The sequence below is a fragment of the Chrysochloris asiatica genome, unplaced genomic scaffold (assembly GCF_000296735.1).
Source record: "Chrysochloris asiatica unplaced genomic scaffold, ChrAsi1.0 scaffold00005, whole genome shotgun sequence".
NCBI classification, from domain to species: Eukaryota; Metazoa; Chordata; class Mammalia; order Afrosoricida; family Chrysochloridae; genus Chrysochloris; species Chrysochloris asiatica.
In genome coordinates this window covers 13,227,849-13,241,501 of record NW_006408523.1, presented here as the reverse complement: position 1 = coordinate 13,241,501, position 13,653 = coordinate 13,227,849, and the positions used below count along the sequence as shown (strand labels likewise).

The following is a 13,653-nucleotide window of genomic DNA, read 5'->3' as shown; positions in this document are numbered from 1 at the left end:
CTGCTAACCAAAAGGTTGGGAATTTGAGTCTACCCAGAGACGCTTCAGAAGAAAAGCCTGTCAATCTATGTGTAAAAATCAGCCATTGAAAACCCAATGGACACCAGAGAGGGCGCAGCTGAGGACTCTAGACTCATGGAAAGAGAAAGACTAAGAGCTGGCAGCCAGGAGGCAGGCTTGCAGCATAGGCACTTTGGTTGCTCAAATGATTATGTATTCCATAGTGTTTTTGTGTACAACCACTCCCCCTCTCCCCCCCAAAAAAACCCAACAACACAGAGGGACCCCTTTTGGTGTTTAAATTATTATATATTCCTGAGTGTTTTTGTGCACACCCCCTCCCCACAAAAAAAACAAAAAACAAAATAGAGGGAATAGAAGCAAATACTGTTGAACGATGATGCACGGAGGAGATTGTAATCATTGCAATGAAATGATGAGTGTAAAACCGATGTTCTCTCATGTAAACCATCACTCAGTTCACAATAAAAAAGTGAAACAATAACAAAAAAAACTCTATGGAGCATTAGTTCCACTCTGACATGGGGTCTTCATGAGTTGAAACTACTAGAAAACACTGGTCTACTGTTAATCTTTTATGATTACTATTATCAATGTTACTGCAATAATTGCTAAGTACTTTATATACTATAAATACAACAACAGAGCCATCTTGTCTCCAGACCACAAATCCTACACGGGGCCTGGCTGAGAGCAAGTGCCCAAGAAACATTAACTGAATTGAGTACAAATGAGAAAACGTCATCCACAATACAGAAATAGCCAGAGGAGCATGCACTTAAATTTCTTGATGTTCCGCAAGGTTCAGCACATGTGTTATAAGACGTGTAATGTTATCTGTATGTCCACCATCATTACTACTATAACACCGTCCACCATCATTACTACCATATAATGAAAATGTAATCAAAATTTTTAGGTAGCACAATATCCTTTTTTAAATGGAAAAATCAAAGTGTGCTTGTGAACATGCATTAAAAAAACAAACCTTGAGAGGCAGAGCATCTTCTTCATCTGAATCTTTGAATTCGATGCACACAGCAATATTTCTAGCCTGCAGCAAGATTTAAAAGGGAGGGGGAAAGAGATCCAAAACAAGAAGAATCTGTGAATACTTGTAAAAGAGTGTGAGAAGTCAAATCCAAGTAGAGAGTTTGATATCCAAAAATGAAACCCACTCTTTGCACTCACCTTGGCAAACGACTTCTGACTGTCATATTTCAAGTACTTAGGATACACATAAAGGTGGCTGTTGTAGATGGTGTAAGGCTGGGTGTGCTTTGGTATGCAAGGTACAAATTCCTCTACTTCAAATGTGATTGGAATCTTAGTGCAGGTTTCAAACTGCTTCATGGGAATGTATGATGAATTAACATAATCTGAAAAGATTTTCCAACAAACCAACTTGAAGTAAAAACCAACCCAACAAAATTTTGTCTGTTTATTACAGACAATTTACACTTACTGGGCAGGTCTGAGGAAACATTGTCAATGGTAATGTCGAGATTGCCCAAAATCACTGGGAGTTTAGCCATCTTCTCAGGTCTAAACACAAACAAAAAAGAGAAAGCCAGATATTTGTAAGTTAGGTTAGCTCTATAACCTGGCTCATAAAGCAGCACTCCCATAATGCAAATCACAAAGGTAATTTTCAATTTTCTAACGGCCATGCTACAAAAAAGGAAAATGAAATACACAAAATTAATTCTAAGAGTCCATTTTGTTTTACCCAATATTAATACACCCATGTTATTATTTCAGGGTGTCATCAGTAGAAAATTTTTAATTCTTAGTCTTTGAACTCAGATGGTATTTTATATTTAATATTTCACATCTTAAGATTTCAAGTGCTCTACAGCCACCTATGGCTAGTGACTACCGTGTTGGACAGCGTAAGTCTAATAATGAATATCAGCAAAATGGTTATCTAGCTAAATAAAGTAAGTATTCCTGCACCACTCCTTCCTTATCAGAAATTCTTGGCTCATTGGGAATCATCAAAACATAGACTTGGACGTCATCTTGGTTGATAGGGTCTAGCAAAATGCTGGGTACAAAGTACATGCTCAATGAATATTTGTTTTCTATTTGGTTTAACATCAATCCAACACAGGAATCTCTTCTCCAGCATTCCTGGTAAACACTGATGAGTGCCTTAGCCCTCACTGTTGTTGTTAAGTGAAGTCCACTGCATATCCTACAGTGGCACACCAGTGTCAAGGAAACTTTCAACAGCGCCATCTTGGCTCCAAACCACAATTCCTCATAGTAGGGTGGAATCCGCACTCCTGAAACTTCCACGCATCAATGGACCTCACCATTTCTTTATGTAACATCTTTCAGCCATCTTCAACACAATGATTACATCTTTCTGAAGTTCTCTCTTCTCACCTCTTTTGCATCTTCTTCTAAAGCTGCTTCTTTACTAGAAGAATGTCTCATTTATATCCTGGTACCCAGAACCCAACACCCATAGAAACAGCAATCAAAAAGACCTCTTTAAATGTGAGGACTAACATGTACCAGACACAATTCATGGTTTCTTCAATCACCTCATATGCGTGAGAAAGCTGTAGGAAGAATAAAGACCAGAAATAAAGAAAAAAGAATAAAGAAAAACTGATGCCTGAAGGATGGTGTTGACAAAGAACACGGGAAATACCGCAGATTGCCAGAACACACTAACAGAGATCTGTCTTAGAAGTATAAACAAAATGCTCATTAGATGTGGGGATGGCGAGACTCCATCTTCCGTGCTTTAGACATGTTGTTGAGAAGGTCCAGTTCCTGGAGAAGGACATTATGCTTAGTAAAGAAGAAGACCAGCGAAAGAGCAAAACACCCTCAAGGAGATGGGCTGACATAGTGACTTCAACAATGCCCTCGAACGTAGCAATGCTTCTAAGTGTGATGTACAGCCAGGGCAGTGTTTTGCTCTGTTGTACATGGGGATGCTATGAGTCAGTCAATATCTAACAACAAAAAAACACAGAACTGTAATGATTATGCCCAGAATGGTCTAACCAGCTTGGGAAAGGGGAGTTGTCTGGTTTTGAACAATATAGTCTTCTAACGTAGCTGGTATGCATTGCATCTCAATGTAAAGAAAACAAAAATCCTCACTACTAGACCAATCAACAACATTCTTATCAACGGAGAAAAGACTGAAGTTGTCAAGGACTTTGTTCTTCTTGAATCAACTATCAACACTCATGGAAGCAGCAGTCAAGAAATCAAACGACGTATTGCATTCGGCAAATCTTCTGCACAAGAACTTTTTAAAGTGTTGAAGAGCAAGGATGTCAGCTTGAGGACTAAGGTGTGCCTGACCCAAGACATGGTATTTTCAATCACCTCATATGCATGTGAAAGCTGGACAGTGAATAAGGAAGAACTGATGCTTTTGAGTTAAGGTGTTGGAGGAGAATATTGAAAGTGCCATGGGCTGCTAAAAGAACCAACAGATCTGTGTTGGAAGAAGTGCAGCCAGAGTGCTCCTTGGAGGCCAAGATGGCCAAACTTCATCTCTCATACTTCAGACATATTGTCAGGAGAGAGCAGTCACTGGAGAAGGGATCATGTTTGGTGAGGTGGAGGGTCAGAGAAAAAGAGGAAGACTCCCAGCAAGATGGATTGGCCAAGTAGAAGCATCAATGGACTTAGGCGTGGCAATAGTAGTGAGGTTGGCCCAGGATCGGGCACTCATCAATGTTTACCAGGAATGCTGGAGAAGAGATTCCTGTATTGGATTGACGTTAGACCAAATAAAAAACAAATATTCATTGAGCATGTACTTTGTACCCAGCATTCTTCCAACACAGATCTGTTTCGTTCTATTGTGCGTAAGGTCGCTATGGGTTGGTACCAACTCAATGGCACCTGACAACAACAACAATGCAGACAAAATACTATCAGTTTTGGGTAACCAACCCACTCCAGTGACCTTCATGGCTTATTACTAGAAAACAGAATGCTGCCTCATAGGTTTTAGTTAAGCCAGTAATTTCACAATTACTTTTAAGATGTTGCCAAGACCATCAAAAGTCAGTATCCTAGTAACACAGCCCACAAAGACAATGTTCTGCCTTCTATTTTTGTGAGTAGAGTGTGGAATCTTAAAAGCTTGTGAGTGGTCATCTAATGTAGAACTAACAGTCTCTGGAGGCAAGTAGAGTGATGAAAATTGAAGATACATGGAAACAATCCAATGGGCTGATGAATCAGGTGAACATTAATCTCTATGAACGTGATGCCAGAAGAACTAGATGGTGACTGGCTGCCTCTACCAACTACTCTAAAAGGGATCACATTAGAAGATCCTGGAGAGAGCAGGAGAAAATGTGGAATCAAACTTAAAATTTTTAAAAAGACCAGGCTCACTGGCTGGATAGAGACATGGGGAACACTGCAACTATGGCATTGTTCACCCTTCAGTTCTGGAACCGAACTAACTCCCATGGCTAGTTCTAGTGAAATACACACGCACAGGTTGGTCACCAAATTGAGATCAAAACAGCAGCATTAAGCCAAGGACAAAGATGAAAAGGGTTGGGAAAGATGGAGGAATAAAAACAAACACAGGGTAGAAGTAGATAAGTGATGTTACATTGAGGGGAATCCAATCAATGAGGTGAAACCAAGAGTCTGATTTGTTGAATGTACAACTGGAAACCGTGACCCAATTCACAAAAAGTAAAAAAAAAAAAAAAAAGAAAAATTTCACAAAAAAAGCAAATAGACAAAAGACGCAGTAGCCTATCGATTCACCATTTTTGAAAAGTTGCTGCCTCCAGTTTTGTAAGATTCTTCCGACATTATTATATTGATTTAACAGTCTCATATGTAACATTTCATCAAAACTTGGAATACTGTTAATCTAAGTCCGGGTTTCCCTAAAAATTCCAAATTCTTGTTGCTTTATGACTAGAGACTATTTTGAATCGAATCATTTTCCTATAGCAAACTCGAAGTTGCAGAATTACTTTCTCTCAAGAGTTCTCTTATTTCTATTTAAAATGGAGTTTAAGGTTGTGATTCCCATCATAAAAATTTCTGGGGAATTTTTTTCTCTCATCTAGTATTAAATGACATTTTGAGACAATAGTGGGAAAAGAAATAGTAGCTTTGGATTCAGTCTGTGTGGCCAGGCCATTAACATCACACTGTTGTTGTTAAGTGCTGTGTGAGTCAGTTCTTTGACTGGTGGGTTTGAACCATCAACCCTGAGGTAAGCAGCCCAGTGCTTATCCTACAGGGCCACACCAGGACTCCAACATCAGACTTGTTGTTGTTGTTAGGTGCCATTGAGTCTGTTCCAACTCATAGTAACCCTGCATAGGGTTTCCAAGGAGGAGCTGGTGGGTTTGAACCACCATTCTTGCAGTTAGCAGTCCAGTGCTTATCCTACAGAACCACACCAGGACTCCAACATCAGACCACTCCCTATAAAAATAAAAGAACAGATAAAGAGCAAAATTGATGTTAAAAAAAATAAACACTAGAAAAACAGGAACGGTCCTTTTGCCAGGCTCTATTAAGAACCTTGGAGTCCTGGTGTGGCGCTGTGGGTTAATGCGTCAGACCGCAAAGTCATTTGCACTGCCAGGTCGGTGGTTCATCAGCTGCTCCTTGGAAACCCTATACAGGGTCACTATGTGCTGGAATCGGCTCGACAGCACTTCACAACAACAACAATTAAGAATCCTTGGATTCTGACTGAGCTCGTTAAGCTCGTTCCCTCGCTGCTCGGTGTAGTCTGATGCTGCTAGTGTCTGATCTTCATTTTCAGGTTTCTGGGTCTTTAGCCATCTGGAGCACATGCTTCACACTAACTGCTTGTTAATGGGCACAGGCATGAAAGAGAGCTGGTGGGGAAGAAGCCGCACTGTGTTCTCAGCCAAAGAAGGTCTGTGCGCCTTGCTGGCTTGGAAATAACTTTGCATTCACATCACTATTTAATCATAATGATCCTGTAAACCCTACCCACCAGCTTCTATGGAAGAAGAACACTGTGCTAGGACTCCCCAAAGAGTCGCCAGTGAGGGGCGGGAGGAGGTGCCTCAGTCTCACTAGGTTAGGAGGTAACTTCTAAGTCAGGGCTTCCAACTTCCATCGCATTTAAAAACTTCATAGTCTGTTTATGATGAACACAATAGCAAATGCTAGTTAAAAAAAAGTGCATGTACAAATCAATGAAAACAATTAAGTAGAAAATGAAAAACACCTGTACGTCCATCCCTCAGAAGAGAGCCATGTATAACATCTTGGTGTATACAGGAGCCCTGGTAGCTCAGTGGTTTAGGCATTGGGCTGCTAACACAAAGGTCTGAGGTACAAACCCACCAATCGCTCTGAGGAAGAAAGATGAGCCAGTCTACTTACATAAAGATTTACAGCCTCAGAAACCCTATGGGGTAGTTAGTTCTACTTTGTCCTGTAGAATCCCTGAGTCAGAACCAACACGAGAGCAGGGAGTTTGGTGTGAGTCTAGCCTATATGCTTATTTTTCTGCCTGTTTGTCTCTTCATCTAGCTAACTTCTTGCCTTTCCAATTTTTCACTTACATACAAAGAAAAATACATTAACATGCTTCCTGTTTGCAAAGTAGGTCACATATATTTTTCTTCCTTAGTGATAGTATGTTCACCTTCCTAAGTACATGTAGACCTATATCATTATTAATATTTGCTTCATATTCTTGTGAGGGAAATCTTTTAATCCATTTAACCAAAGGGGACTGGTGGTGGTGGGGTTATGTGCCGTGGAGTCAGTTCTGACTCACAGGGCCGCTGCACAGGATTTCCGAGGCTGTAAATCTTCATGAGAGCAGAAAGCCTCATCTTTCTCCCATGGAACCACTGGTAGTTTCGAACTGCAGCTCTTGAGGTTAGCAGTCCGACTCGTAACCACTATGGGAATAGGTTTATTAAAAAGGTAATTTTTTATTCTATAAACATGATGGAAAGTTTCCTGGAGCTCAAAAGGAGGGGAAAAAAAAAAAAAGAATGGCAATCATTTAAATATAGTATCTATACGACCAAGCATCACCCAAGATCACAAAAAGAAGCATTTTAAGTGTTAAGTGTGACTATATTTATTATCTTGAAATTTAGGAACACTGTTACTGTCCAAAAGTATGGGAAATGTTAAACAATCCATGGGTCATCAACTCAATAAACTATGATGAAGTGCCGTGGAAGTCGGTTCTGACTCATAGCGACCCTGCATAGCTTTTCCGAGGCTGTGATTCTTTGTGGGAACAGAAAGTCTCATCTTTCTCCTGTAATGAACTATCATGGAGGCATTAAAAATTATGTACAAGTATGTGTAATACTTTCAAAAATTACTTATGCAGAAAAATATACAGCTATAGTAACTACAATAACATAAAACAAACTAAAACATACAGGAAATGCTCTCAAATATTCAAGATGGTCTTTATTAAGGGAAACCATTTTCTTTTCTTTTTTTGTCCTCAAAGTTTCTGTAATAAACATTCATTACTTTTTAAAGCATAAGAATTGGCATTTAAGAACTACAATGATAAATATTTCATTTAGTCTTTCAAGTACTTTAACAGCTTCTTATTGGGATCCAGGTGAACTTCCTTCTTTGCCAGAACACATGACAGTCAGACACGTGACTGGCAATTATGAACATCCTGCCTGATCCAGAACGCAGTGAGGCCAAAGCCAACAAGGCTCCATCCTATATCTTGCATCCTCATCTACCCCTGCTCTAATTATAGAAGCCCCCAGGTATCCAAGGACTCACCAAAAGTAACGAATCAGCTCTTTACCAATATAATAATAAAGGCAAATATATTAAAAATTTGAGGTAGACACAATTGTAATAACAAATGGGTGCTATTTTGCAACAAGCTTCACAACATTCTTATTATTACTGTGTTATTATGTTAAAGGAGCCCTGGTGTGGTGCCATAGGATACACGCTAGACTACTAACTCCTAGGTCAGCAGTTCAAACCCACCAGCCACTCCTCAGAAACCCTATACAGGGTCCCTATGGCACAGGATAGGTCAGTGTTTCATTCAGCTGTGCAAAAGGGTCACTATGAGTCGGTACTGACTCGATGGCACCTAACAACAACAACAAGTCGGAACCAACTCAATAACATTTACCAACAGCAACAATCTATTGATGATGTCTCATTATATTTGGAAGTGCTTAATTTTTTAATGCATAAAAAAGTATACTATGCATGAAGGGGCTTCAAAAAGTTTATGGAAAATTGGAATCAAAAGATGACATTTTTCCATGAACTTTTTGAAGCGCCCTTGAATTATATACTAAGACAAACATTTGTCTGATGTTAAATATAAATTGTACCTAACTGTTCTGAGTTACATACAAATTCAACTTGAAGACAGACAGGCACAGACATACATTAGTAATCCATGAACGGCTTGTATATAAGCGGGGGAAGGGATGATTTATTCACAATCCATCCAGTAAGTGTGGTTGTAGTTGTTGAGTGCTGTATAGGGTTTTCAAGGAGTGTCTGGTGAGCTTGGATCACCGACCTAGTGGTTCAAACTGACTTTGCAGTCCAGCACATTAACCCACAGCACCACACCAAGACCTCACTGTACAGGGAAGGAAATTAATTCAATGAAAGGAAAATTAGGGTTGTACTTCCTGTTAAGGTCTAAAATGATAAACACTTCATGAGAATGATAAAAACTTCATGAGAATCTTGAGACCCCTTCATTACTTTCATAAAGACCCACTAGGATCCAAATACATATTTTTTTGCTCTTTCCCCCTTTTAAACCTCTTGGTAAGGGGTTCCACATCATCATTAAAGCTGAAGATGCTTGTTGACATGGTCAAATTACAAGAAATGATTAGAAATATCTAAATTTTAGGATAAGTATTGGACTGCTAAACCCACCAGCTGCTCCCTGGGAGAAAGATGAGGTAATACCACCTGCTTCAGAGGCTTTTTCATTAATACAGGTGAAGCATTCAGAACAATGACTGAAAACAGCAAGGACTATGTATGTGACTACCTTCTCCCTTAGTCACCCATTCAGTTAATGGTACCCTGAGTCAATCCATCATGCCAATCAAAAACACCGGATCATATATCTTAGACTGCCACCCTCTTCTCTCACCTTCTGACCTCACAAGCAATTAGAACTCCGGGCCCGACAATTGTTTCTTTGCTAAGACTTGGACAGCCTGACTTCTTCCGATTTGCACTCACAGTGGTTTTGCTGAGGCCACACTCATCATTGCCTGTCAGAGGTTTCTCAGTTGCTGCCCCCTAGACTCAGCTCTACTCATCCTCCACTGCACACACCACTGAAAAGCTTCTTTATAGAATTCAAATCAACCAGGTTTTCTTCTCATTTTTTCCCTGAAAATTCATTTATCTTAAGGCTGCTGAGAATATACATGGCAAAACATACACCAGATCCAACACTCCCCACATCTACACTTTAGTGACATTGGTGAAGTCCTTTGACGGGAGCAATCATTGTCACTCTTCTCTTCTGAGCTGTTCCTTCCTCATTAACATAAGCTCACTGCACGCTAAGGTTCCCAGCCGATCTTCAGAGCGGACGTTGTCAGATTGATTCATATAGATATTACTTAAAGACTGTAATGTGTAAAGCCGACCTTTTATTTTTTTTTTTTTAACCAGTTAAGCTAAATCATTGCTTGGTTTTAAGAAGACTCCAAGAAACATTTTTGGTTTAAAGTTTAAAGATGATCTCAGGGCAATAATTTCAGGGATTCATTCACCCTCTAGTTGCCATAAGAACTGAAAATTCTGTTCTGCATCTTCCCCCTATTGATCAGAATTCTTCTGTGTAATTTTTGATCAAAATGTTCAGTAATGGTTCAGCTGGGCACCACTCAGTTCTAGTCTCAAGATAAAGGAGGCAGGTGTTTATTCTTCGGATTTTAAACCCTTTTTCCTTCCCAAGAACTTGCGGGACAGTTCCACGCTGTTGCCATTCTAACATCTCTTAAGATTCTTGAGCTGAACAACTGAAAATAGACTGTTTCTTCCCACCCTCTACAACTTTTCAGCGTTGCAAATAAGTAAGGCCTTGAAACTCACTTCCGAAAGTCAGCCAGTAACTTCAGCATGTCATCATTTGAGAGCTTATTGCTATCTTGCTTGTAGAGAGCAGAAAATCTGGCGCTTTTGTCAAGGTTTCCAGATGCATCCTTGAACAAGGTCCTGAAATATCAACAAACAGTTCTAAACTAGGTTTTCAAAAATACCAAAATAGACCTCTAATTTAACTCTAGTTCCTATGTGAAGACAAATCATTATTCCACTGGTTATCACCAACAGAAATCTCATTAGTTAAAACATGTAAGATATTTATGAGGATGAACACAACGAACTCAAGTTACATAGAAACTTGTTTCAGCAAATGGCTTGTGCTTGGGAAACACCACACACAGTCAAGTACGTAAGGAGTAGCTAGACCAGAACTGCAGGTTTCTTTCAGCTGTCATACAACTCCTGGCTGCAGACAGGCGGCTGAGGCTTGGGATTTCAGCTCGTCCACAAACACTCCTGTCTACCCTGCTAGTTCTAACATGGCTACTGTCTGGCCAGCATCCTTCTTCTATTGGATTCTAACAAATGATCTCTTCCAATTCGGGGTCTACTACTTTTTCAAATTTACGTATTTGACTCCTCTTTCTCTGTAGACAATTCAAACAGAATAGGCTGCTTTGTATATCTATTTCTAGGATATCTGTCTCTGGAGTCCTGGAGAAGCAACTGTAGGATAAGCACTGGACTGCAAGATCGGTTTGAACCATGAGGTTAGCAGTTCAAACTCACCAGCCGCTCCTTGGACACCCTACACAGGTTAGCAATGAGTCAGAATAGACTAGATAGCACTTAACACATAACATATCTATCTACACAGCTGAATCTGATGTGGTGCTGTAGGATAAGCATTTGACTGTTAACCAGAAGATCAGAAGTTCAAACCCACCAGCTGCTCCTCAGAAACTCTATACAGGGTCTCTATGATTCCAAAACGACTCGACAGCACCTAACACCACCACACAGAAGGTATAAAAGGTGCTCGCCCCCTTACCTGGCTGCCCAAGCGAATGGCATTCTGTACTGGCCTAGTCTTTGGCATGCTTGCTTGGCATTCTTCAGAACTTTCTGGGCAACCTTGAAGACATCAGAACAAAATGATGATGAACTTCTTCCCACTGACAGGAGAATTATAGTATAAAAGCTCCATCATCACACGTTCATTAAACAAGCTGTTAGCAAAGTACCAGATGCACAGAAACATGAAGTCACAGTCTTCTGTGCCTCATTCAGTAGTCTGTGTGCAGTGTATTTTCTGGCCATGATTTCTCAAATGAACCACAAACTGGCATCCTGAGAGACTCCTCCTGATAGAACAAGGACTGTCTTCACAGGCAACGGATATACTACTTCATAGGCTTTCATATGGTGTTCTGGTATGGGGTTGTAGAATAAGCACTGGACTGCTAACCACAGGTTGGTGGTTCAAACCTACCAGCTGCTCCTCGAAAACCCTATACAGGGTCACTATGAGTCAAATCAATTCGACAATGGCACTTAACAACAGACTTTCATAGTTTTTTTTACAATTAGGCCTGTCATTGACTCAAGGACTTATTAATAATTATTAACATTTGGTATTCATACCCAAAACGAGCTCTGGTAGCGTAGTGGTTACGAGTTGGACTGCTAACCTCAAGGTCGACAGTTCGAAACTATCAGCGGTTCCACGGGAGAAAGATGAGGAATTGTGCTCCCGTAAAGATTTACACCCTTGGAAGCCCTGCGTAGGGTCACTATGAGTCGAAGCCAACTCCACAGTACTTAACAACAACAACAACAACATTCATACCCAAAGGTATCAGGAGCTCTGGTAGCGTAGTGGTTACAAGTCGGACTTCTAACCTCAAGGTTCGAAACTACCAGTTTTAAAGAGGCACTAGATGTGGGTGACTCAGTGGCTGAATCCTCACTTACGTATAGGAGAACTGCTTCAGTTCCCCGCTGATTCACCTGAGACACAGCCACCATGCATCTGCCAGTAGTGACCTATGAGCTGTTATGACGTGGAAAGGTTTCAGTAAGAACTTGCAGACCAAGACAAGCTCGGAAGAAAGGCTAGAGATTTTCAGTTAATGAAAACGCCATGGATTATAATGGAACATTATGTGACCCGCAGCTGATGCCGGATATGGCAGCCTTTGTTCCATTCTGTGCCTGGGGTTGCCATGAGTCAGGGACCAGCTGAATGACAACTGGAATACCCAACCAGAGTAGTCATCCTTACCTTCGAGGAATCTGAACTTTTCATGTATGGCTCCGCACAGTGTGTAATGCTTCCCTGCAGTACTTTCTCAATTCGGGCCACAAGAAATATATCTGGGTGAGGACATGTGACTGAAAAGATTCCCTGGAGGACAAACATTTTCTTTAGTGAATAAAATTCATAGCCACATTAAACAAACCCCATGAGCACAAACGTTTCTTTAGTGAAACACTATCCTGTATTTTAGGTAAACAATGTGCACGGTATGTGGGTTTGCAAACCATGCTACTGACTCTTCTCACATTACAGGCTGTGCCCATTACATGTGTGCATACATCAGGCAGGTATTGTTGTATATGAACATATGAGAGCTACCAAGAAATCCCAGAGGCCAAATGGCTAACTGATGAAGAGTTCTTCATCTCAAATTATCTATTCAGGAGAAAGCTTCAAAGTAAGAAATAAAAAATCACTTCTCTCTCAGCTTGCATCTACTGTCTAATCACAAATACTGTCAATCAAATCAACAGTCTAAGTTACCCCAATAGTGCATTACACAGTCTCTCTTTTTTGGGCATTTTCAATATATTTACACATAGCAGGATTATTCTAGGCAGCTCTGGTAGCATAGTGGTTACGAGTTGGGCTGTGAACCTCAAGGTCAGCAGTTTGAAACTACCAGGTGTTCTGTGGAAGGAAGATGAGGCTTTCTGCTCCTGTAATGATTTATAGTCTCAGAAACCCTATACAGGGTCGCTATGAGTCAGAACTGACTCCACGGCACATAACCAACCAACCAACCAATTCTTGGCAGCACGCTTTGGGGTTCCTGCCCCTACCTGCTTGGGGTATTGCATGACGGCTTCCTGAAGGATGAACTGCAGCGCAGGTGAGCTCTGCCCATTGCCATTCATCAAGGCCGGGGATGTGGCAGCCAGCATCTGCCTCACCGAGAAATGGTTCAGGTCCACATGGAAATCAGCAGAAATCTTTTGGTTGTACTTTATGTCAAACAGGGATAAAGTAACAAAGAAAGGTTCCACCTAGACAAAACAAGAGAATCCAAACCATCAATACTGCTCAAACTGTCAAGGAAAAAGTGCTGAGGTCAAAGGAGAAATTAAACCTATTAATAATTCCTACTATAAATGACTGCTAGGGAGGCACATCTTTGGTTATATAGAGCAGTATCCTATAAAATTTACATAGAGACAGAAATATCTAGACCAAGACGGGCTGGTGAAAGGAGATGGGGATAAGACTCTTGTGGCTCAACAGTGAGTAATTGTTATCAGGACTGACTGTGATTATTGCACTGTAATAGT

General features: G+C 40.6%; 1 protein-coding gene across 4 annotated transcripts in view; it reads right to left on the bottom strand.

Moving 5' to 3' along the window:
• DOCK9 (dedicator of cytokinesis 9) overlaps positions 1–13,653 on the bottom strand; it is a 372,149-nt gene that overhangs the window by 116,637 nt on the left and 241,859 nt on the right. For all 4 annotated transcript variants that reach the window (XM_006831980.1, XM_006831978.1, XM_006831981.1 and 1 more), the window contains exons 12-18: positions 13,168–13,371; positions 12,350–12,472; positions 11,117–11,199; positions 10,114–10,236; positions 1,487–1,566; positions 1,213–1,400; positions 1,010–1,075 (exon numbers count right to left, since the gene is read on the bottom strand). In XM_006831980.1, coding sequence (XP_006832043.1) covers positions 1,010–1,075; positions 1,213–1,400; positions 1,487–1,566; positions 10,114–10,236; positions 11,117–11,199; positions 12,350–12,472; positions 13,168–13,371 — 867 coding nt within the window. The remainder of the gene's footprint in view (positions 1–1,009; positions 1,076–1,212; positions 1,401–1,486; positions 1,567–10,113; positions 10,237–11,116; positions 11,200–12,349; positions 12,473–13,167; positions 13,372–13,653) is intronic.